We start from the raw sequence: 25,668 nt of genomic DNA on the forward strand, positions 1-25,668 counted from the left end.
AAGGTTTGAATAATACAGACCTGAGGTGTGATTTTCAACCTTTTTAAAGATGCTGTATCTCTCATATGGTTTCTGTGATTCTACAGAGCATCACTGAGGACATCCACCACCTGAAGATGAGAGGAACATGTAAGCACAGTCTGGCAACATGCACTGAATGATAACGTGGAGCAGATCAGGCTCAGAGGAAGTCATCTTTTCTATTTTGTGTATTTCTGTTGAGGCAATTTTCACTTATCAAACCAAAACAGGAACTTTATAAAGCAATCCATAATCAGGAATCTTCAGAGCAGAGCAGGTTGCAGATTCACAGTCCAGATTAAAAAGCAAACACAGATGAAATGAAAAACAGGAGGATTTTTTGCAGCTTTTAGTGTAAACCTCTCAGAATAATATACCCTTCCTCCTCTGATTAAAACAATACATCCCCTCTGATTTATTCTCTTAAACACATGACTCTTATTTTGAAAGTTCAGCTGTTTCTCAGGATTTGGACTTAGCCTTTATAATTTCATCTTATTCTAAAAACGAGAGGGAGGGAGAGGGGGATGAAATCTTCCTCTGATTGTTTCGACTTCCTGCCTGACACTAATGCTCTTAAGAAATGGATTTACATCCCTCTCACGCTCCTCTCGAATCAACATGTGGACTCAGAGCTCTCAGTAAGAACCTTCTGGGTCACACAGGGTCCTGGTGCCAAGGTATGGGTGCCACACCTTGATGCCATACCCAGTTGTGTGTGAACAGTTGGCAGTGCAGTGCGCGTCTTGGACACGGCGCTGCGCTCTCGGCGCTCCGCCGCTCTGCTCGTCCGCACACAACACCCCGCCCTCCCTCCCTCCACCTCCATCTCAACCTCAACCAGCGCTGAAACCGCACAACAGGAGGAGACAGCACGGTCGAACCGCGTCTTTCGTAGTAGCAGGAGCACCCTCATCCCGGGCAGAGCTCTCATTCATCCCGGATCCCATCTCAGCGATCTCTCCGCGGAGGCGCGCCCCGCTCTCCTGCTCCTGCTTCTGCCAGAACTGCTCCGCGACGGTCCGGTCCGCTCGCTTCCCCCCTCCTGTGGAGAACAGTTCATTCCCTGGAAGCTGGATGAATTATTGGAGAGTTGCGAACAAGTGCGAGAAGAAAGCTGAGGCTCGGGATCCGCCTCCCCGCTCCGTCCAGGGAAGAGAAGCCGGAGTTGTGGACGAACATGGAGGGGACGTCCCTGTATCTTCCTATTGTCATTTTACTGATGCACTGTAAGTCGCATGGAAACTATTCATTCAGAACGACCAACTGTTTGTGTTTGTGTTTCTCCTCTGCCGGCACGAGATAAAGCTTTAGGAATAGTAGGCCAAGCAGCTTTAGAGTATTTTATTTGATCTTCTTACTTTTTTATTTCGATTGATTTGTTTTACAGAAGCTGTCCTGGGATAACTTCTCGGGGAATAAACATTATTATCTGGAGCTTTGTGTGTGCAGAGGCACTTTTCCTTTAAAATCAAAAAAAGCACCAACTTTTAGTTTTATTTCTCCTCTAATAAGATCATTTCACTTAAAGCAAAACTCAAAGTTGAGGTCAAAGGTCAGAAATATTTTTGATTTATGCAGGATGGTTGTTGTGATTCTGCTGGGCAAAGGTGACGCTGCAGCCAGGCTGGGTTCCTCCAACTTGGCCCTAAAGTTGCCCTTGGCAAAGCGCCACCTCAGGGTGTGGGCGGCATGCTGGTGGCGGGTGGGCACAGATTTTGGCAGGAGCGGTGGCGTTTCTGTGCATGAGATAAGCAGTTGGACTTCCACCAGACGTCTCATACTGTTTGTCCTGGTAACAAGGTGTTTTTCCTCGCAGGGATGTTTGTGTGGAGATGAGCATTAATTGTGGCGTAACTTCTCTGATGCTTGACGTGCAGGGGAAAGGAAAAAACACGCTCCAGGGAGGGATGACTCTATGAGATGGATGTGATGAGACAGTGTGAGTGAGTGACGCACGTTTTACTCCGTGTTGTCCACATTTTGCCACCTGTCAGCCCGCCAGGTCACGAGTTCAGAGAGGTGTGTGTGGGTCCCGTCCCGCAGTGCACAAGCTGACAGGAATCACTCATCGTGTGGCACGCAGGGCAGCATCAGATCCAGCTCTAATCGGGCCTGTGGAGAGAATTGTTTGAGAAATCCAGGAGGAAATGTTTTGGGTGGGCCTCTGTGGGCGACAGACCCAACATCCCCCGTCTCAGTCTTACACACACACACTCTCACACTCACACTCACACCGGCCTGACTGAGACAGCTGTTGCTCACAGTCACACAGAGAGGCTTTGTTCAGCAGCTCACACAGATAGTCCTCTCAGCCCCCCACTGCACCGTCCACTCTCACCTTATCTGTATCACACACCCTCACACACCCACACAGGAGACGTCCTCTCCACAGCTCTCCTCCTCTCTCATTTCCTCCCTGTTAATTTGAATAAGTGCCTTAATTATTACTGCGCCATGCTTTTGACCTCGCCACAGCCCTGGCAGCACCCACCCCGGTCTCCGTAACACTCTGTGTGGACCACGTAATGAGGGGGAAGCTGCGTGCCAAGGAGCGAGCGTGCCATCTTTCTATTTTTGCTCCAGCAAGAGGGTGGCTGTCCCTGTGTGAGTTTGAGCTGTCGCTCTGTTTGGTTGATGTTAATGCCACACACAAATTATGTGTGTGTGCATGAGCTTGATTGTGTTTGACGCCTTTGTTTGGATGTTTTTTTGCTCCCGAGCCAAAAAAAGCCCCCGATCGCAGATGCATTTTAATTACAGCAGCCATATCTGATGCCATATTGGAGGAACATCAGAGACCTGCTGCTTCAAAGCGCGTGAGAAACTTTATTTTGAAAGAGCAGCTTCCTGACTCTCGTTTCAGGTTTAATTAAAGCTCCATAAAAATGATCTTTCAGGAGAAGGGAGTGACACGATTATGCCGACAGTTTTACTACTCACCCACAGCTGCCGGACTCTCCAGCAGTCCAAGTCCTGACATCCCTTTTGGCTGGCCTTCCTCCTGGTGTGTGACGCAGCTTATTCTCAAGGCCCTCAGGTCAATCCAGGTGCTGATTCTTAGATCTAATCCTCTAACTCTGCTGGTGTCTGACCAGGTTTAGTGGAAAGTAATGCACCTGATTTGACTCATGACTGGTCCAGACTGGGGGAGTGTAAGCGGCTGAAGTGCTGCCAACAGGAGTTGTTTCCCCACAGATCTAACTCAAACTGCAATTCCTCAAGTGTCCACATGGAGTCAGCTCCAAAAGCTTAGAAACACCATTCACACCCATTTGGAAATGCTTTGCGTTGATTCACTCCCTGGTCTCATCTGTGCACAGGAAAGAGCAGCAATAGATGTAGCCTTGTGGTTGATCGTAGGGTGATTACTGCAGAGTGAGCCGAAAATATCGTTAATACATGTGTTTGGGAAACTATTGACTTCTGCCTTCTTTCGTGTGTAGTTATGTTGTTAGGATGGTACACGCCTACTAAGTTGTGTGCTTATTCCATTTCACTTACTATTTTACACCTAGTACGTCGTGGGCCCCAAACACTTTGAGCGTACTTTGTTGCATGCTTACTACATCTTGCCCACTACAATGAGTCCACTACGCCATGTGCCTACTGTCGTGGGTCTACTACATTTCGCCTACTCAGCATGTGCCAACTACATCATGTGCTTTCTACATCTTGACTACTACGTCTTGCCTAATACATCATGTGCCCACCAAGTCATGGCTATGATGTTGTGTGCGTACTATTTCTTGGCTACTACATCGTATGCTTACCACATCTTTCCTCCTATATCAGGTAGTTACTATGTCTTTCCTACTACATTGTATGCTGACTTTGTCTGGTGGACTACGTCTCGCCCACTACATTGTTTGCTAACTATGTCTTAACTACTATTTTTTGCCTACTACATCATATGCTTACTTCGTCTTGCCTACTATATTGTATGCTGACTATGTCTTGTCTACTACGTCTTGCCTACTACATCATATGCTTATTATGTCTTGCCTCCCTTATCGGGTGGTTACTTTGTCTTCCCTGCTACATCGTATGCTGACTATGTCTTGTCTACTATATCGTATGCTTATTGCATCTTGCCTCCTATATGGGGTGATTACTTTGTCTCTCCTACTATATCGTATGCTGACCATGTCTTGCCTACTACATCATTTGCTTACTACGCCTTGCCTTCTACATCGTATGATTACTACGTCTTGCCTACTACATCATATGCTTACTACGTCTTGCCTACTACATTGTATGCTGACTATATCTGGCCTTCTACATCATATGCTAACTACATCTCATCTACTCCATCTTGCCTAGTACATCATTTGCCTGCTTTTCTTACCTACTGTCTTGTCTAAAATGTTGTGTGCCTACTACATAGTGTACATTCTTCTTTTTGTGCCTCCTACATCAGGTGCCTACTATGTCTTACCTTCAATGTCCGGCCTACTTCATTGTGTGCCCACGACGTCCTGCTAACTACATCATGTGTGTATACTTTGTCTTCATGCCCATGACACCTTGCCTCCTACATTTTGCAGACCAGTGATCCCTTTTCGCATGCTGGTTCTTCTGACATTACATCAGCCAATCAGCTTAACGTCCTGGTCCGCATAATGAATTGATCAGATTTGGGGGATGTTGTGATCACAGGGCGAGGAGCTGGAGTAGAGCTGCCTCTTCCCTCTCTTTGAGAAGAGGAAGCTGAAGTGTTGGGGCAGCTGATAAGGTCCTGAAACCTTTTAGAGGTTTTCAGGAGCCACTGTAGGGAATTTGTCATCTTGCCTGGGGACACATGGGATCTCCCAGGAGGGTCTGGAACACATGGCAGCAGAGAGCTGAGTCCAGAGCACTTTGTTTGGAAACCCCATCCTGGATTTTTGAACCAGCCTCTTCATCCTCCACATCTTGTTGGAATATGTTTGCATTCTCCGTCTCGTGCATTTTTAACTGCGGCTAAAAGCTGTTTATGCATGTTTTAAATCTGTTCTTCCCGGCCAAAAAAACTCTCGTCCTCGGCGCGAGCAGCAACCGAAGTGACGTCCAGAGCAGAGAGGGTAAACTCCTTCATCTCCAAACGTGTAGAGCATTTTTCAGAGACTTCAAGGACAAAACGGCCTTTTTTATTTAGAGAGCTACACCGTGTTAACATTCCCCACCATGCAGTTGTGAAAGGATCTGAACAAGCCATGTGTTCATTGTCTGCCTGAACGCCTTTGTGGTTAATTGAGGCCATTGAAGATGACAGTAGCGTAGTAGCAGAGCTCGCTGTGAAGCACGACACTCGGGCAGTGGGAGCTCACATCGCAAAGCCTCTTTGCTCTTTTTGGTCCATGTGTGTGTGTGCAGAGTGTGTGTGTGTCAGTGTCAGTCAGGGCAGCAGTGAAGTGCGGCCGTGTTGTCAACCCCACTACATCTCTCTTCTCTTAGAGACACCCTTCAAGGTGGCAGCAGGCCTGGTCTCACACTATGTGACAAGAGCTTCTCCCATTCACAGTCCCACTGTCTGAGAGGATCTCCCTCCCCTTCAATCCCGCTCCCTCTTTTATTCATGCTTCTGCGGGTCTCTGGTCGCCTCCGAGCTCCACCAACCACCACCACCACCTCCTCCTCTTCCTCGACTCCACTTCATTTGTATTCTATTCTTAGGGCTGCTCATCTCTCCTTTGTCGTGCCTCCTCGTCCTTTTTTTTAATCTCATTGTATCTCCCTCCCTCATCGTGTTCATCCTTCAGTGACACAACGCTCCTCAGAGGGTGTCAAGGTGCGCGAGCCAAGGCCGCCATGATAATCCTGTTACACACGGCGAAGCGAGGGGGAGCGTCTGCGGGGGGAGAGCGTGCAGTTTTAATTAGCTGAAAAAGTTTGACCAAGTGAGGCTGGACTGAATCGAGCCAACTTCAGGAAAAGCTTTTAAAACATGAGTCGCCTCATTTTGCAGACGGCATTATTTTTGTATAGGCTGTTGTTTATTTAAAAGCTGATTTAAAAATAGCTGTTGTCGTGGAAATTATGAAGAGGGGAAATCTTTTGCCTCTGCTTTGAAACTTTTCGCTCTCCGTGCACCCATCATGGCTAACTTCCTGTGATTTGTCTCCACTTCCTGCCCTTTTGTCTAGATTCGCCTTTCCTTCTTTCCTTGACTCAGGAACAATGAGCGCTCACAGGAAGCCACTGACAAACAGGAAAATGGGCAGCTGTCGAATTCCAGTAGAACAATCTTAAATCTTGTGCATTGTGAGATCTCATTTGCAGGAACAATGATAGGAAATGTAATCGTGTGTTTGGTGGAGGTGAGAGCTGAGTGACACTTAAGGAAATGTGAAGTTTGAAGAAGTTTTTCGCAGCCCTTAATGTTCAGAGTGAAGTCCCCCTGAGGCCTGTTCTATATTTATTATGTAATTTTCAAAAAAGCAAAGCCTTCAGTCTTAAATCCTTTCCCTACTTTCAGACTTCTGGGAAATGTTTGGAGGCTTTCATGCACCAGCAAAGACTGTTTGCTGTTCTCGCCGTGTGCGTGTTTCCAGGAAGAGGTGTACGCTTCTGGTCATGAAGACAAGACGTGGAGAATTATTTTCTGCCTCTAAAACAGTGATAGCTTGCCTCATGGCCTGATTGTTGAAAAACATGCGCCAAAGTGCCCTCTCAAGGGGAAATATGCTTGCTGGAGTGCCTTTTTCGGAGCCAAAGTGACTTTAGTGCCCTCTTTGGAGCCAAACCACATGCTTAAGTGCCCTCTTGAAGGGAGAAGTGTGTTGAAGTGCCCTCCTTACGAGCCAAACTGCGCAAAAGTGCACTCTTGGGAGGCAGCACCTGCACTAAGGTGCCAATAGGACGCCAAAACATGCACTAAAGTGTCCTTTTTGTAGCCAAAATGTACTGAAGTGGCCACTAGGGAGCCAAAACATGCACGGTATGCATCCTTTTTTTTCTGCTCTTCAAAAAGTGCTTCCTTTTGTACCAAATGTGTGCTAAAATGCCCTTTTTGGTGCCTTAATGCTTAGTTAAGTGTCCTCTTGGAAACCATTTTTGCACTAAAATGCCCTTGTTGTACCAAATGTGCGGTAAATGCCTTCTTGGGAGGCAACAAGTGAACAAAAGTGTCCACTTTGGAGCCAAATGTGCATTTAAGTGCTCTCTTGGGAGCCACGGCTGTATACAAGTGCCCTTAGAGGAGCTAAAGTGCGCACTTATGTGCTCCATTGGGAGTCAAAACTGCACTAAAGTGCCTATTATGGGGCCAAATCACACGCTACAGTGCCCCTTTTTGTACCATATGCACGCCTAAGTGCCCTCTTTGGAGCCAAATTTGCACTAAAGTGCCCTTTTTGTAGCCAAAATGCAGGCTAAAGTGCCTCTTTTCTGACTAAATGTGCATTTAAATGCCCTCTTGCGGCCAAATTTGCACTTAAGTGCACTTATTGGAGCCAAAATGCAGGCTGAAGTGCCCCTTTTTGCACCAAATGTGCGTTAATGTGCCTTCTTGGGAGGCAACATGTGCATAGAAGTGCCCATTTTGGATCCAAATGTAAATTTAAGTGCTCTGTTGGAAGCCAAAGCTGTATTCAAGTGCCCTTAGTGGAGCGAAAATGCACACTCATGTGCTCTTGTGGGAGCTAAAACTGCACTAAAGTGCCCATTTTTGAGCCAAAACGCAAGCTAAAATGCTCCCTTTTTTGCCAAATGTGCTCTAAAGTGTCCTCTTGGGAGCCAAAACTGACCTTGAGTGAACTTTTTGGAGCCAAGACACACACTAAATTGTTCCCTTGGAAGCCAAAACCTGGACAAAAGTTACCTTTGGGGAGGCAAACATTTCCTCTTGGTGTTTTTTTTTTTTTTTTGCGCCTGTCCTTCTTAAAGTTTGCACATGCCACAGCTCCAGAAGGTTATTTAACAACCAGCCACATGCATCTGTCAGCGCAGCCTTTGTGATGTTCTCAGATTTGTTAAGTGATGTCTAATTCTGGCTCTTTGTGAAGTTATATTTAAAGATACTCTGAGCTCAAGCTGAAGTCTCTGAAGCGATGTGATAGGCTCGTTTAAAAACAGATATTTCTCCTCTCGTGTGTGATCCCTTTTTCCCCCACTAACCTTTCCTCACCTGTGTTTAACAACAGGATGACCCCGGCTCTAATCCTCCGCCTAAACCAATCAGCTCTCAGGAAAAGACAGCACCCGTTTCCTCTTCCTGTTTGGCTGAAGGGTATCAGTGACACACAGAAACAAAGACCATCTCCCTCTTCTTTCTAATGCCTCCCCGCTCGTGGGTTAATCTGGACGAGCCACTTGTGAGCTGCCTGCTGACCTTGTTGTAACCTGCGCTTAAATAAACATACGGCGGGCTGCTTCTTAACCTGGCAGGATTAGCGTGGAGGAGTAATCCTTCTCTTACCTCAGATGTCCTGTGGAAAGACTCAGACAGTGGAGCAAAGAGGGACCAAAGGCAGCCATTAAATATTCTCCTCTTGTAGTTGGCGGGCAATGTGGAGCACTTTACCCAATTCACCTTGCCCCCTAATGGATGACAAGCGATATTGCTTCCTGAACTGCTCTCACCTCTTCCCTTTCTCTCTTTGTTTTTTATCTCCCCTCCACCTCCACCAGGTTCCCCCTCGTCTCCTGTCTCAGTCTCCACCAAAGAACACAGAGTGGAGGTCCACGAATTTGCAGGTGAGCCAGAAAAAGCAGCTCATCATCATCATCATCACTCCCACTTCCTGCAGCGTGAAGAGTTATTGCTTCATCACGTTTCTCAGAATAAACCATAAAGCTATAAATAGACCCAGCAGTTAAAAAAAAAAAAAAAAGGCTGCTGATTGAAGGCTCCTGCCGTAAATATCTCACCGGTTTGTGTGCTCTCCTCCTCAGACGCCGAGCTCTCCTGCATATTCCGCACAGAGCGAGACCAGAACCCGCGCATCGAGTGGAAGAAGAAGGGGAAAGATGTCTCCTTTGTCTACTATAATGGACACTTCAAAGGTGAGAGCCCGGGTGTTGCTGTTTATCCCTCAAGGGGTGTCAAAGGGGCGTTTGATTTCATCAGGATGTAAGGAGGAGATACTGAGCAGCAACATTCTGGGGTGATGCAACCAAAACATGAGGTAGAAGTGTGGTGGAATCACAGCAGGGGCAGAAGATGCTCCGAGAAGCTAGGGAAGACATTTATTCCTGTTTCGAAAATAAACAAAGATGCTCTCATTATTGGTAAGAAAACTTCCAGAATGATCCATCTGTGCAGGATTATAGAACAGACTAGAAAAGCACTCAGAGAGCTCAGACCTCCAAGCATATTATGATTGTGGCGCAACACTTAAGTCCGACTTTAATGTTATACTTCCTTTCAGCAGACTGTCTGCAACAATAATTTGTTACCTGACATATTTCATATTCCAGATCTTAGTATCCAGAATATTGCTGGGATCTGGATTGTACTTTCACATCTGTCAGAAATTATGGTGACCTTGTCTTGTCTTGTTTTGCAAAGCAATCTGATCATTTATGGTGGAGTTATATACACATATGGTGAAAACGGCCCTATCTCACAACCATAAAGGATCCTTTAAAACAGTCCTGGATCAAGACGGTGACTCAAATTGCCACCAAAATTTAATCACTTCTTTCTTATTCCGTTTTGAACATGTCCTGAAAATTTCATCAAGATCAGACAAACTCTCCCAAAAATATAACCTCCTTGGTTGAGGTCAAAATAGGAAAAAAAAAGAAGAAAAATCAGCACAGATGAGCACAAAGAGACAGATTTTCTCCGTCTTCTCCTCCAGGTCCCTTTGAGGGCCGAGCAACAATCGAAGGGGCCACAGTTAAGCTACAAAAGGTGACCCAGGAAGACGCCGGGGAGTACCGGTGTGAGATCAGCGCCCCTCTGGACTCTGTCAACCTGGGTGAGACCAACGTGACGCTCAAAGTCCTGGGTAAGACTCAAACAGAATGAGTAACGCTGAGGTGTTGGCGTCCTCTTTGTTAATCCGTTTACCCCCAACTCGTCCTCCAGTTCCCCCTCACACCCCGTCATGTGAGATCCCCAGCGGAGCAGTGACGGGCTCTGTGGTGCAGCTGCGCTGTAGGGACCATCACAGCATCCCACCTGCCACTTACTCCTGGTTCAAGAACAACCAGCCGATCAGCCCGCCACGGCACGCCAACGCCACCATGATCATCAACTCACACACAGGGATACTGGTGAACACACACACACACACACACATACACAGGAAGGACACTGATGTGTTCAGCCTCTCCTCACCCTCAACTCCTCTCTGTGTCCTCCACAGGAGTTCAAATCCGTCGCCAAAGAGGACACAGGTCAATACAGCTGCCTGGCTTCCAACGGAGTGGGATCGCCGAAGATGTGCGAGGGGAAGCACATGACGATAGGTGTGTGTGCATGTGGAATCTGTGTGTGTGTGTTTCTACTCTCCTTCCTGCCTCTCCGCCCACACCTCTCAGCTCTGGAGATCATCAGGAGTGCAGTGGAGGGGAAAAGCCCACTAAACTTGTTTCACCCTGCTTCTTAAAACTGACACACCTTTACGTCTGACGTCACGGCTGCTTATGGGACTCAGATGTGGCCGTGTTGTCTCTAAAACCTGTCAATGAATTATTGAACACACTCTGGTCAATGTGGGAGTCGTAGTATTTTTAAACCAATGGGCTAGAAATGACTCATAGATCCTGAAATGTTTCCAGCTGGATCCAGCCCTGAGATTGGTTGATCCCACAGATCCTAGCAGATAGAGACAATTTCTGTGATGTTGACATTCAGACGCCATAACATGTTCTCCTTCCCCTCCAGAGGACGTCAACGTCTCGGCGGTGGTGGCAGCCGTGGTGGTCGTCTGCCTCGTCATCATCATCTGCGGCTGCGGGGGATTCCTCTTACACCGCAACGGCTTCTTCAGCCGTAAGTTCCCCTTCAGGTAGTGCATCAATTTCGCTTCGATCCCCTCCAGAAAAGTTGACATTGACTCTGCTTCTCTTGCATGCTCGTCCCGCTTCATCCATCAGCAGGACACAGAGGAAGGTAAGAGCTCTGTGATTGCATTAACATTGATGTGGACAAACAAGCTAATAACCTAAACACTGAGGATTGTGGGAGGAGAAAGGAGGAGGAGGAGGAGGAGGAGGAGGGGTTGTTGTTGCTGAGTCAGGATTGTACAGAGTGACAGCTGCGTGTGTCTATACGTGTGTGTTTGAGCTACAGCAGCGCCTGTGTTTCTACTCATGGGGTGATTGGCGCCAACAGATGTAGACTCCACTGGGAAAGGCTTGTTGCCCTGTTTCCTTTTTTTTTAAATGGACGGCCTCTTCCTGGCAGATGTACATCTGTTGGATTCATGTCAAAGTGTGGCAGGAGAGTCTAAAAATACAGAGCATTGAAGTCAGGGAATAATCTGTAATTATGGAATAATTAGCGACTGTTAATCAGCGAGGACGAAGATATTGGCAGAAGGGGAAAAAGTGAGCTATTAAACTGATTGGATGGGTAATTTGAAATGGATTTGTGAGATTCTGCAAAGATTGAGGTCTGCGACTGCCATGTCTTCACACACAACTTGCCCTGTCCTGCAAACACACCAGAGTGGGCGTTTGGCCGTTTTGACGCTCGACTGACCGCGGTGAATGCATGTCCTGGTGTGACTGGCCTTATTCGCTTGACTTTATGTTATTTGATTACTGGCTTGTTAGGCGCGCAGAGTTTGATGGAGAGTCACAGCCCAGGCTCTCCTTGAAGCTGAAAGCTCTTCGTCTAGGTTAAAGTCTGATGCTTATCCCGCTGAGCTAACCGGAGCTGTCAGTGTCAACTTCCTATTTATAGAACAGGCTTCTTCACAAAGACTCAGAGACAATGTGACATGATATCTGATGCACCAATGGAAGGCACAACTTACCAGTGGAGAGGGATGCATGTCGGGTTTGGGCTTTAAGAGAGAAAAACTCAGGCTCCAGCGCTTGAGCAGTTGAGGTTATTTGTGCCAGAATTACACTTTAATGCAACATTTCCCTATCCGCATCACTTTTTATCCTTATAAAAATAACAACAGAGAACAAGAAGTTGAAGTAAAATTTCCAATAATTGTCACTTAAAAATATAAAAACTACAACTTTTTTTAGACAGACATAATCACTAATAATTGATTGATTTTGGCGCCCCCTTGTGGACAAAACTCATATTTTTAGCGTATTTTCAGTAAAACTACGTAGAATTTTTTAAAGAATTTGTTCTGATGCTTTTGTGTATTTTTTTTGCTTTTAAAGGACCATTTCAGCTAAATTTAGTCAGTTTTGTCACCAGCTAAAGATTTTGGATAGTAGCTTTAAATTAATAACTAAAAGAGGCTTGAACTGATAAGTACTTTAAAAAAAAAATGCGAGGTCCAAATGAGCATCTATTTTTTATTTTGGTTGGCGCCCCCTTGTGGACAAAACTCTTCTTTTTTTGCTTAATTTTGAGGGCTGGACGATATTCTTTTTCTCCTGATTCGATTCTGTTAGGATTTTTGCAATTTTTTAGTTTTTTTCGTGAAATAACTAAATGTTGATAATTATGTCTACAGACTATATCAGGTGACATGGTGTCCAAAACAAATGCATAAAAAAATGTGAGTCACTTTTTAGGATTTATTCAGTGGATCTGACATCTCAACTTTTTTTCAACCCAGGTTATAAACAAAGATGAAAATAAAGGATTTAAATTTAAAAAAAAATTTGAACAAAAATATTACAATTTTTAAACTGTTAAAAAATCCAGATTCTGCGATGAAACATTTTTTTCTCCCACCCCTATTATTTTCAGTAAAACTACGTAGAAATTTTAAAAAAAATTATGCTGATGCTTGTGGGGGGTTTTTTTGCTCATAGAGGACCATTACAGCTAAAATCAGTCAGTTTTGTCACCACTTAAAATCTCCTTATAGTAGCTTTAAATAAATAATTAAAAAGGCTTGATTGGATAACTGATTTATTTTTTTTTTTAAAGTGAGGTTCAAATCTCTTCTAAAGTTCCAGTCATGGGTTACCCGTGTTTGACTGCTGCATGTGATTGGCTCACCACTTGACCTGCTTCCAGCCTGGCCTTTGGTTCAGCTCCTGCTGCATCATGATTGGCTGCATGTTTCAAAGCATTTTCGGCTAATTTATGTTAATTGAGTCATGACTAAAGACGTGCCAAAAAAAAAACAGATTATGTGAAAGTGTTATGTTTAATTTGCATCCTGATGCTCCTTTATGAATATTCAGACCTCTACCTGTGAAATGAGCTTTGCAAATCAACGCACCCAGCTCCACGCCTCTGAGTGATATATTTGTCCTCAAATATTCAGTGCAAGGATGGTTCAAAAGCATCGCACTGTTCCGTTTTTATTTTATTTTGTGGTCGTATTTGAACACAGTGTCTTCCAGAAGAGACATCTCGCAGCCACAGAGCGCAGGGAGAGGATATCGACCATGACATCACTGCGAAAACACAATCAGCTCAACAGCGTTAGAGCAGCCTGTTTGTGCTTCCAGTGTTTGTTACTCATAAACACAAACACCGGGTCATCCCTGCGTCTCCTCCTGACTTCGTGGAGGTCACAGAGGCCTGGAAGAATCCACCATTAGCTGCACGCCTGAGTAACACGGCGCTGTCGGCGTGGGTGCATGAGTATCTGCTCCATCTTAATAAAAGCACTCAGCTTCAATTTAAAAGCACAACTTTTCAATTTGAGCCCAAATTTGTGACACTTGATGGAGAAATGGTGCTCGGGCTCCTACAGCGTCCTCTCTGCTGGTGCTCAAACTGTATTTTCCACTCAGATAGAAGCATAATATGTACAGATTTCCTCTGCTCCACTTTCTGCACTTCTCCCAGCGCTCCAGCTGCTCTGTCATGGCCTTAAACTGCAGGCCAGGGTCTTACTAAACGTACATGCCCACCCTTTGATGTAACGACAGCGAGGTCTATTTTTGAGCACGTCTTTATTAATGATTTAAAATTCCATACTCATAACCTCCGATTCCCAACCAGCATGGTGTGCAGTGTCAGATCAAAACGACCTCCTTCTAAAGCCAACATGCTGACCCCACCACCCCTCACAGGTCATTTTGGATCTCCCAGTGTCATGGTGCGTCCCACATCAGCAGCCAAACCCTGCACAGAACTGAGGACACGTGAGTGCAACCGTTAGGCGTGTGGAAACTGCGATTTTACTGTCAGATTTTTGCTACACTGGTTGTTTTTGTACTATTTTCAGGAGAGCAGGAAGAAAAAACGAGAAACATCAGCTCTGTAGCATTTTGTGTCCCTGGTTTGTCAGATAATCATGTTTCTGCCACAAACTGGCTCCACAGCTGAATCAAAACACCCTTAACGTAGTCTAAACAGAATCAGACCATTTCCATCACCAGTCAGATGTTTTTTTTTCCAGGATTTGTTTTTATTTGAGCACACATTATCTAGAGCCGTGCTCAGTCACTGCCGGGTCACAGTCAGACTTTCTTTTCCCCAACGGGATGTTTGCCATGTATGATGTGCATTATTTATGCAGAGCAAGTTATGAGTCAGGATACAGCCGTCCGCCCCGAGTGTCTTTTCCTCTGTGACTATGTCAAACTGTCCGATGAGCTTACCCCGTCTTTCTCTTTCAGGTCCAATGTCAACTACATCCCTCCGCCCCAAGAAGTAAGTGACTTTTTTCATTTCCTTTTCCTTCCTAACAAAGTGGAGCTTCTCAAACTAGAGCTCCTTTTGTTTTGAGATGTGAGCGCATAAAGTTTTGGATCTGCTCCAGCAGGCTGCGTAAGCACGTAATCTTTCAGGGCCAATTGAAGTGCTTGTTTTTGCCACTGACAGGATCAGACAGGAATTAAAAGTTTCTGACAACAATACAGAGAGGATTGAAACAGAAAAAGGATTTTTTTTCCTGTAAGGGTCGTGACCTTTTTCCAACTGGAAACAGCTTTTAACACGACTCTCTCTTGGAAGCCGGCGGATTCCATTTGCAAAATGAACAATTTCACCTCCCATAACAAAGGGTGTGCTGCTGCATCGAGCTGCCAGGTTGTTTGTGTTGTTGTGTGTGTGACTTAAATTTCTGGAGCGAGTGTCTTTAAAGGTATTTCTCTTCAGGGAATCTTTCCGTAATGATGTCAGCTTGTTGTAATATCAATCCGAGCCTGTCAGTGGCGTCGAAAAAGCACTTTAGGTGGGCAGACGTAGCCAGAGGGATTAGGTTTGAGCCAGTCTTGCAGCTGCAGCGACCTACTGGACTGATTCCAAAATGATGAGTATCTTAGTCCAGATGACTCCAAGATGCATGTGGTTAAAAATACTTTTATATCTCTTTAAATCTCTTTTTTCTACCAGCATAAAAAAGACAGCAGGAGAAACTGATGTCAGTTGTTGCATCTGCAGAAACTCATCTCTTTTCTTTCTGTGTCCCTCAGTCCCAGGATTTCAAACACACCCAGTCATTCATGCTCTGAGAAGCTGGCCTTCCTGCGAGAACACATCACCCTCAAGAAAAAGGTGCCAACACTGGATCCTCTGATTGACTTCTCCTCTTTTAGGACTCTGGAGCGAAGCTGTTCTTCCAACATTTTGCTAAACGCAATCTTACGCTTCTTTTTGGATCACTTTTGACAAGCAAAGTCACAAGGCTTCGTTTTTTTTAACCTTCTCTCGCTTTGCTGTGCGTTTGTCATTTTCTGCTCTTACTGGATTAACCACCGCTCGACGGCCCTCTACTTCCCCCAGGCGGTTTGATGTGGAAATTCCAAAGGAGCATTTGAGGGACCGGTTTAGAGCTGTCACAGACTTTCCCCCTCTTTCCTCTCCAGGCTAATCCTCGTACTACCTTTGTTTTATTTTTATTTTTTTACCAAAGACTGAATGTTTGATTTAAGCAATTTATTCCATTTGGAGTCATCACAGGAGTTCTCAAAGCCATGTTTTCAATCTCAAACATAAATGCAGTTTACCTCAGCTTCTGCCACATGCCAATGTTTTGTCTTCCGCCACACCGAGGCCCCAGCTTCTCACGGTGCCACACAGGATCCTCTGATCTTAGTAATAACCCGATACAGATTGAAACAACGGGACGCCAACTATATACTGAGACCAACCCCTTCATCCTAATGTGCCTGCATGGTCTTTTTATATTATACAGTATAAATATATACCTTGTGCCTTTTTAAGTTGTCTGTCATATTTATCTATGAATGGATCACAGTTTTTTGTAAAGAACTTGCCTTACTTTTCTCTGTCTTTATATTCTTGTGCCACTGTTTGTCGTTGTTTTTTCAAAACGGAGTGTCTGTTTTTAGACGGTGTGCGAATGAATTGTTCAGAGTTTTATTTGAATGGCGTATCAGTAATAAAAGGTTTTTCTATTCAAAACTACTCGACATCACCATTGTTTATCTTAAAATTGGAGTCTAGCTCACAGGTGAGTCCTTATTTTCTCTGAAGCTCCTCCCACTCCAGGTGCAGGGACACAGGTGAGGAGGATGGAAATATGTCCTGCTATTGTATGTCCTCAAAATCCTCAGGTTTAACTTCACAGACTGAACCTGGACTTCAAAACACAGGAGTCTGTCTCCCTCTAGTGGATAAAAAAGGTAAGTGGCGCTAAAAACGATGCAGGTAATGAAGCTATGGAAACACCTCATGTGGACAGAGAAAGAAAGACCGCAGCTTTCACATTTTGTCCTATTCTGTTTTAATAATTTTATTTTTCTCATTTTGTTAACTGATTTGCAGAGTAAAAGTAGAAACAACTGGAAAAAACAGCCGTTGATATTCAAAAGTACAGTCTACCTTTAAGACCGGAACACCCTCAGGAAAGAAAGAGAACGATTGGATCCTCGCGAGTGACGTAACAGTCACCTGACTCCCGGAGGCTCTGAGGGCTTATAAAAAGCTTCCCTGCTGTGTAGCGCCGATGAGCAGACCGTGTGGACGGAAAGGAGGGTGTACGGATCGAGGTAAGGTGTTTTAAAGTTTGTCTGAAGTTCTGTTAGCATAACATAAAGTGTATGCACTTAAATATGCGATTTTATGTGCGTTTTACTGGTTTTCTCCGTAAAGAAAACGTCTGAATTCAGTCGCTAAAGGTCGTCGTTACAATATTTGTTTCTCCGCAGATTTTATCAATCATGTGCTCCTACTTTATTCACTTTGACACTAAGCTACGCAGTTTTAAAATGTAGTTTTACTGCCCTTGCTTAGTCAACACCGTGTACTACAACCTTCCTTTAACTATCCCTGAATGAAAATCTAACGTGGAGACATTATGACGTTTGGTATAAATTTGGATAACAAAACAGATGAATTATGCATGTAATGTGATAATGTGTCTAGTTAAATTCTTTTTACACACCAAAACAGACTTTTAAAATCATCTCCCAAATTTATCTTCTTTTTGAATTGATTTAAATTGTACCTCAAGTCTTTAAAATTTGTTAATAGCTCAAACAAGTCAGGAAACTTCCCCAATTAATTGGAAACTAAGGAATGCACTTGTTTCCTTTTAACTCATTGTTTTATTATTAGTAGTATTATTATCATTATTATCATTATTATTATTTCTTTAACTGTTATGTTGTGGTTGCTGAGCCCAGTCCAACATGGAGGCCCCTGAAAGCACTCATTTCATTTGTTATTTCCAAGGTTGTTGTATTGTTGTTGTGCCAGCTGTTTTCCCTTAACAATTTTTAACTGTCAATGTTTAATTGTGCTCAGATTTGTATTTGTACTTGTGCAAGAATGTTTGTTAAAAAAAATAAAAAAAGAGTCTAATTTGAGGATGGTTGCAGTACACTTTTTTGACCACAGGAGGGCAAAACAAAGATTCAAAAAGCAGGAAAAGGTGAAGATTTTGTGACTTTATTGACTAGTTGAGGCATTTGTTGATTGTGTTTTTATTGTTTTAGTAGCATTTGCGATTTCTTAGATCTATGGAAGCTGAAAGCAGACACACATCCTTCAGATGGGATGTAGAGGTTAAGAAATTGAAAGTTTTTAACTGCATGTTCCTCCTCTGTCTTCCTCAGATTAATCATGGTGGAGCATCCCTGCAGTGTTTTTGTGGCTTCACAGAGAGGGAGGTCTAAGGTTACCTTCAACTGTGGCCTGGGAGCGGTCCTGGTGGTGTCCCCTCTGGATGCTCAGAGGGTTCTCCTTCAGCTTCAGGCTCAAGAGGACGCTTGGATTGTTGCTTCACTCACTTGTAAGCAGCCAGGTAGGAGTCTGAGATTACAGCTGAGGGTAACAGGTTGTAAATAAGATGAAGAAATCAAAATATGTGTTTTTGTTTTTGTTTTTAATGCAGGAGGAGAACAACCTTAAACACGGCCTGCTGGATGAGGAAGCAGCATCCAATCAGGAGGCAGTTGTTGGGCAGAATGGTGACAGTGACAAGCCGCTAAAGAGGACCAAAGTGGGAGTCCTCATCTCCGGCACAGGTGAGTTTCTGATAAAGAAACCAGATTTAATGAATGACACACAATGTTTCCCATCTGACTTCCTCTCCACACTTTCAGGGACCAACCTGCAGGCTCTGATAGAGCAGGCCAAGCGTCCGTCCAGCTCAGCAGAGATCGTGGTGGTGATTTTAAGCTTCACAGCAGCCGCGCAGAGTTTGACAGCACCGTTGATCGAGTGTTGGAAGAGTTTGGTGTGGAGCTGGTGTGTCTGGCTGGGTTCATGAGGATCCTCACTGGACCTTTTGTCAAGAAGTGGAACGGTGAGAAAAGCTTTTTGTCTTGGTTGAAGATGGAGTGATGTCAGGCTGCAGAACAATCACTCATAGTGTGTCTTTAATCTCATTTCAGGGAAGTTACTGAACATCCACCCCTCCCTGCTGCCATCTTTCAAGGGTGTGAATGCCCAGAAGCAGGCCCTGCAGGCTGGAGCGCAGGTTGCTGGCTGCTCAGTCCCCTTTGTCTGTCGGACAGGATCAGAGAGGCTGAGCACCGAGCGTTCCCTTCTGCTCTAATTGATGGTGTTATGTGAAGTATTTTCATGTTTTCCATATGGAGCAACATACTCCATGTGTTAAGTCATAATTAAACCTGTCTGTGAATAAAAGAAAACCATGTAGTGTAGAGGTTCTATAAAACACGCAGCTTTAAAAGTTTTTTTCCCACATGTTTGTGTAACATACTTTAAATGTGTAAATGTTAATCACACTTCCTGCTTAAAGTAGACTTTTTAAATAAAGGGGCGATGAAGTTCATTCTATGGTGTGTGTCTCTCATGTAATGTTTGTCCAGTTAAAGTGCAGCACAGTCTCATCCACTGCTGTTGTTGATCAAAGTGTGTAACATGTTAAATAAAAAGAAATGTGGAATGAAATGATGAAAAGTTTTTTCTCTCATTCTTCTCATGGACAGGCAATAAGTCCAAAGCTTTCATGAACCTAAGAATCACCAAACCTCGAGAACACAGAGCTCGTTAAAGCAGATCTCATACAAAGTGTTGGATTGATCTCAGTTAACTCATAGTGTAATATACCAGTGGGCAGGTCTTGTAGTGATGTGAGATCATACAGGTGTGCCAGCAATATTGTAACATAGATCGAGACCACAAAGAATCTACAGAAAATCAATATAGATCTAGACCATATAGATCAGTTAAAGCATTTTGATTGCTAATTGGTTTCAGGTGTGTTAAAATTATATTATAAAAGCGGAGCAGTTTACTGAATCAGTTCTGAAAATGACTTTGCAGAGTCAACACCTCTCCTGTCTCTGCAGGTTTCTCTGCTTCATTTTCCCCAGACTGAGACTCAGAGTAAGGTGCATTTGCCTTACTTTGGACTTTAGTTTGAGCAAGTTTTTCTCTATCTACTCAATAATTAAACACTTTCTTTGCAAACTCTCTGCTTACATGCCTCAGAAACATAGACACAGGGTAAGTAAGGGTAAGTAGACTTTATTGCAGTGCATTTCTTAATTTACTGTCAAAGTACCCAGTAATTCCACTCTGTTTTCTCCTTTCAGGTGCTGTTTGCTCGGTCGCTTTGTTGGAGGAAGCTCGGTGAAGCCTGAAAGAAAGAAGAACAAACATTACTTTTGTGCACGTCTCAATTTGTTGCTAATCCTACCATTAATTCCACTCTCTCCTCTCATTTCAGGATCGGTTGTTGCTCCTGCTGGAAAACCTCGTCCTTTAGGTCGCTTCTGATGATGGGCAGGGAGCAGGGGAGGTCGGAGAAGTCTGTGGGTCTTCCTGCATGCCGGGTTCCTTCATGCTAGCTTTTCGATGAAGCACGTGCAGGCTAACCGATGAGGTCCTGTTGTCTGCTCGGTTTGTCCGCCTGCAGAAAAAAAGAAAGAAAATATTAGCACACCTCAATTTATTGATAACCCTGCCATTAATTCCACTCCCTCCTCTCTTTTCAGGACCTTTTTTCGGCTCGGTTGGTTGCTCTTGATGGACCACGCGGTTCCCAGCATGGCGGGCGTCTTTCCGGTCGATCCTGATGACGCACCTTGAGGTGGAGATGTGGGAGAAGTCTCAGGTCCTGGTGTCTGCTCGCTGTCCACCTGCAAGAAAGACCACACGTTCAGCTCAGCTTTTCGGTAAAAGTTTTTAAAAAAATGCTTTTCACGAGCGGAGAGCCGGCTTCTTTTCACCCAGTCATCACCAGGAGACCCCGAAGAAGCCCCACATCCCGGTCAGGGAGTGCACTTGCTCGGGCTGGAAAAGCATCAAGCTTGTCTGGGGCTTCTTCGGGGTCTCCTGTTGATGACGGGGTAAAAAGGAGCCGGCTCTCCGCTCGTGAAAAGCATTTTTTCCCCAAAAAAACTTTAGTCATTTTACCAAAATCCAGTCGATTAATCCACTAATTTCATGCTCTCCTCTCATTTCAGGCTTTTTTTCGGCTCGGTTGGTTGCTCTTACCTGGCATGTTTTTCCGACATGACGTGCGTCCTTCCGGTTGCTTCTGAGGACGCACCTTGAGGTGGAGATGTGGGAGAAGTCTCGGGTCCTGGTGTCAGTTCGCTGTCCACCTGCAAGAAAGACCACGCTTTCAGCTCAGCTTCTCGGTAAAAGTTTTAAAAGAGCTAACCACGAGCGGAGAACCGGGTCCTTTTCACCCCGTCATCACCAGGAGACCGCGAAGAAGCCCCCTATCCCCGTCAGGGAGCGCACTTGCTCGGACTGGAAAAGCATCAAGCTTAGCTTGGTGTTTCTCCGGCCCGAGCAAGGCCACTTCCCGACGGGGATGTGGGGCTTCTTCGCGGTCTCTTGGTGATGACTGGGTGGAAAGGAGCCGATTCTCCGCCCGTGAAAAGCATTTTTTTTTTCAAAAAATTCAGTCATTTTACCGAAATCCAGTCGATTACTCCACTAATTTCATGCTCTCCACTCTTTTCAGGCCCTGCTTCTGAACACTCACCTGGAGGTGGAGATGTGGGTGAAGCCCCGTGTCCTGGTGTCGGCTCGCTGTCCACCTGCGAGAAACCACGCTTCAGCTCAGCTTCTCGGTGAGCGTGTGCTTACCACAGGCGGAGAACCGGCTCCTTTTCACCCAGTCATCACCAAGAGACCACGAGGAGGCCCCACATCCCCGTCGAGGAGAGCCCTTGCTCGGGCTGGAAAAGCATCAAGTTTCGCTTGGTGTTTCTCGGGACCCGAGCCAGAGACCTCCTTGACCGGGATGTGGGGCTTCTTCGCGGTCTCTTGGTGATGAAGGGGTGAAAAGGAGCCGGTTCTTCGCTCGTGGTAAACATTTTTTGCACATTTTTAAGTCATTTTTCAAAAAATTCTGTCGATTACTCTACTAATTCCATGCTCTCTTCTCTTTTCAGGTTCCAGTGAAATTCTGTTTGGTTTTGACTTCAATCTCTTGCAATAAAAATTCTCAAACGAACTTTAACTTTTTTGTCTTGTATTTTAACACCAAAAAAAAAAAAAACTTTAACTTTAAAAACTTTAACTTTTTTTTCATCATTCTATTTTTTATTTTTAATGCAGTGAAATAAAAAATGTAAAAAAATCAACCAGGTCCAATGAAATGCATGAAAGAATAATGAGCACGGACAACAGGAATAAATTTGAATAAATCTTTATATGCAAATTCAGTTAATGAATGGGGTGTGGCCTAATCCAAGCCCACTGAAGCAGCGTGCTAGCAAACACGGACTGAAAGAAACTAGCCTCTGTGTGCCCTTCCCCTCAGGGCAGGCTGTGTTTGTGCCGTGTTAGCTTTACTAGCTGTAAGAAACCATAAGCAGCAGTCAAACCAGGTCTGTGTGGAGAGGAGAAAGGTGGACTGTAACTACCGAGTGAAGTGAAAAACACCCCACACGGTAGCCCAGCTCCACCAAACTCTCCCACACAGCCCTGGCTCTTCCACCGCTCGGTTCCTTACAGCTAGTAAAGCTAACACGGCACAAACACAGCCTGCCCTGAAGTTCCAGTCACACAAAGACTAGAAACAGAAAGAAAGTAGCCACTGTACAACCTTTCCCTCGGTGTAGCATGTCCGTGTCGTGGTTCACTCCACCAGCCACTGTAAGTAACCATGAGCAGCGGTCAAACCAGGTCTATGCGGAGAGAAGAAAGGTGGACTGTAACTACTGATAGCGTTACACACACCACAGAGTAGCCCAGCTCCACCAAACTTTCCCGCACAGCCCCGGCTCTTCCACTGCTCGGTTCCTTACAGCTCGGAAAGCTAACACGCCACAAACACAGTCTGCCCCGAGGTTCCAGTCACACAATGACCACAGCAGGTAGAAGAAAGAAAGAAGTGTCCGTGTTTGTAGCTCACCAGCGTCGCACAGAACCTGTAAAAGAGGAGAAAAGGTCGAATTAGTGGGTTGATTAACCTCAGGTGGGGAAGTCAAAGCACGTGCTCAGCCCGAGGAAGCCCCGGTGTTAACTGCAAAACTATTCAATCTAATAAAAAAACTATGGTGTCTTTAAATAAAATAACAGTAAAACAATGTTTGAGCACATAAAGAATAACAAAATGTGGTCAAATATCAATAAAAAAGGTTCAGGTTAGCATAAGCTTTAGCCCTAGCGGTAGCTCGCAAACAGCGGCCGTTTACTCTATTTCTATGTTTCCGTTCACACGCTGACTCACCGAATCCTTCGTGAATTTCTTTCTTGGTCCCACGTCTCTCTTTTCGGCCCAAAAATCTATTTATTTTCAATAAAATCAGAAAACGGAGAGCTCGAGCTGCGACCACGCTGTCGAGACGCCATGTCCTGATTGCCAACTTCCGGTTCCGACGTCACGTCCGGAGAGGAGGTCATTGTCCACGCATGCGTACGAGCAAAAACAAAAAAAACTTTAACAAAAAACAAAATAAAACACGTATTGATAGTTTTTTCGTCATTTAATATTCATTTGACTCAGTTTGAGAAAAAAATATTAGTTTTAATCAAAGAAACTCACATAACGTGTTAAAAATAAAGCGCTTTCCTATGGAACTACAAACATGGCTTCATCTACCGGAACTGGAAGTACGTATTACAACAAGCGCATGCAAACACTGTTTCGTTGCACATGTTTGTTGATATGTTTTGTTCCTCTTTTTCCCTTCCTTATAAAAAAATCATGTCAAACCTTGAAGCAGCCACTCTTGTTTGATCTTTTTTCTTTTTAGTTTTTTTTTAGTTATTTTTAAAACAAACTGGCCCCTTTTTTTCTTTCCTTTACGTTCTTTTATGTTCATGTTGTTAACTTATTATGCTTTAATTTGAAACTTTTTCTTGATTTTGTTTACAGTTGAATGTTGGTATAGGCCTTTTTTATATTGATTAAAATTAAATTAAGAAAAATAAAAGTAGCCTATTCTCCCGGGTGTTTGCCGTCATCTGGTGTTCAAAAATTATATTGCAATCATAGCATGGTTGCAGCAAAAAATTTGTCCACAGGAGGGCAGAAAACCCCCAAAGTGGTGATGATGATAATATACACTGTTCCAGATGGAAATCTATTTATTGGGATTTGATTGAGATACTTGCAATAAATTTTGAATTTTCTCATCACACAGGTCATCCTGTTTGAGGACATCCTATTTTTATTTCCTACTGCTGTACTGTGTGCAGAGCAACTGGTAAGTAACACTAATTATCTCCACGTGGGATCAATAAAGTATTTTTGATTCTGATTTTGTTTGTGCTAATTATTCTCAGTTTACCATTAGCTTTACAAACCATCAACTATTTCTCAAAGGCTTCTGGATTACAACTGAATTTAGATTAGTGTGAAATGTGCTCAACTCTGAGCCAGGTGCACATAAATTCTGACTTTACATGATCACCCTGTGAAAGTACTGTACAACATAAAAGTGAAGAATGAAATTAGATATCTGGGAATTGTTGTTACCAAGGATGACACTGTATCAGACAAAAGTAATGTGTGGGATAGTATTGAAAAATGTGAGTCTGTTTTAGATTGATGGTTACAGAGAGATATAACAATTTGTGAGAGAATCCTACTTACCAAGATGGATAGTCTGTTGAGACTCATTTACCCAGCATTTTCATTACCTCTAAAAGAGAAAATAATAAAACATATAGATAGTATAAATTTCAAGTTCATTTGGAGAAACAAATGCAGTACATAAGGAAAGATGACATGGTCAGAAATTACGAGGATGGTGGTGGAAATGTGATTGATTTTGACACTATGAATGGGGTTTTAGAATTGAAATGGTTAAAATTCTATATTCAAAACAAACAATCTACATTGTTTATCATCCCTAATCTAATACACATGCATAAGGAGCAAAGATGCTGATTAAGGGCTGCACCAAATTAATTATTACAAACATTTATTCTAATTTCTCCCAAAAGTCAATTTCTAAGACAATAAATAAAAAGGCAGCATGCCCTCAGCATTTTGGCGTCCTCGTGGAGAGACATTAAGTCCGTACAATGTGCTGCAATGAAAAGTGATGCTGACTCACGGATGGAGAGCTGAGGGTCCAAAGAGTGAGGCCAGAGCTCTGCGTCTTTCTCCAGGGCGTCGATCATCCCTGAAGTCTCCTCGTCCCACGTGTGAATACAAAGGTGAGGAGGCACCTGCAAACAAAGTTGGTGGACACGAATATTAAGTTAAAAATAATTTACATTTGTGTGTTTCTGTGTTTGTTTCACAGCCCATTTTATCACACCACTCTATTCATTCCCTGTTTTTATTTCCTCCTGCTGTACTGTGTGATGAGCAACTGGTAAAAAACACTAAATTTCTCCACATGGGATTAAAAAGTATTTCTGAGTCAGATTTTGTTTGTGCTAATTATTCCCAGCAGTAAGCTGTCATCTGGTGGTCAGAGATTTATATTACTATCACGTCAGGCTGCAGGATAGTTTTTGATGTTTCGGTTAAGATACTTTATGAAAGGATTAGACTGAATTAACATGGAAATGCTTTCTGTAATTTTTGAATTTTCTCATTACATCATTACCATCTTGTGTGAGGACAGCCTATTCTTATTTCCTGCTGCTGTACTGTGTAACGAGCAACTGGGTGAGTAACACTAAATTTCCCCACACGGGATTAATTAAAGTTAATAATAAATTACAGTTTTTCTGATTCGTATTTGGTTTGTGCCAATGAGTCCGGAGTATTTAGTTGCACCATCTGGTGTTCAAAGATTATATTGCAATCATGGCAT

At 43.9% G+C, this 25,668-nt stretch overlaps 1 protein-coding gene across 1 annotated transcript; it reads left to right on the top strand.

The window, feature by feature from the left end:
• The first annotated feature begins 561 nt into the window (after window positions 1-561).
• On the top strand, window positions 562-19,356 carry jam2a (junctional adhesion molecule 2a). The gene is given in 15 exon segments (XM_074664301.1): window positions 562-1,157; window positions 1,159-1,250; window positions 8,632-8,697; window positions 8,896-9,006; window positions 9,807-9,956; window positions 10,037-10,224; window positions 10,317-10,419; window positions 10,838-10,945; window positions 11,050-11,065; window positions 14,671-14,704; window positions 15,469-17,007; window positions 18,076-18,263; window positions 18,354-18,486; window positions 18,565-18,767; window positions 18,856-19,356. Coding segments are annotated over 11 exon segments (1,344 nt in total). The 5' UTR covers window positions 562-720; the 3' UTR covers window positions 15,508-17,007; window positions 18,076-18,263; window positions 18,354-18,486; window positions 18,565-18,767; window positions 18,856-19,356.
• The last annotated feature ends 6,312 nt before the right edge of the window (window positions 19,357-25,668 follow it).

This window comes from Halichoeres trimaculatus, unplaced genomic scaffold (assembly GCF_033239565.1).
Source record: "Halichoeres trimaculatus isolate MK-OKI-2021-1 unplaced genomic scaffold, fHalTri1.1 fHalTri1_scaffold_24, whole genome shotgun sequence".
NCBI lineage: Eukaryota > Metazoa > Chordata > Actinopteri > Labriformes > Labridae > Halichoeres > Halichoeres trimaculatus.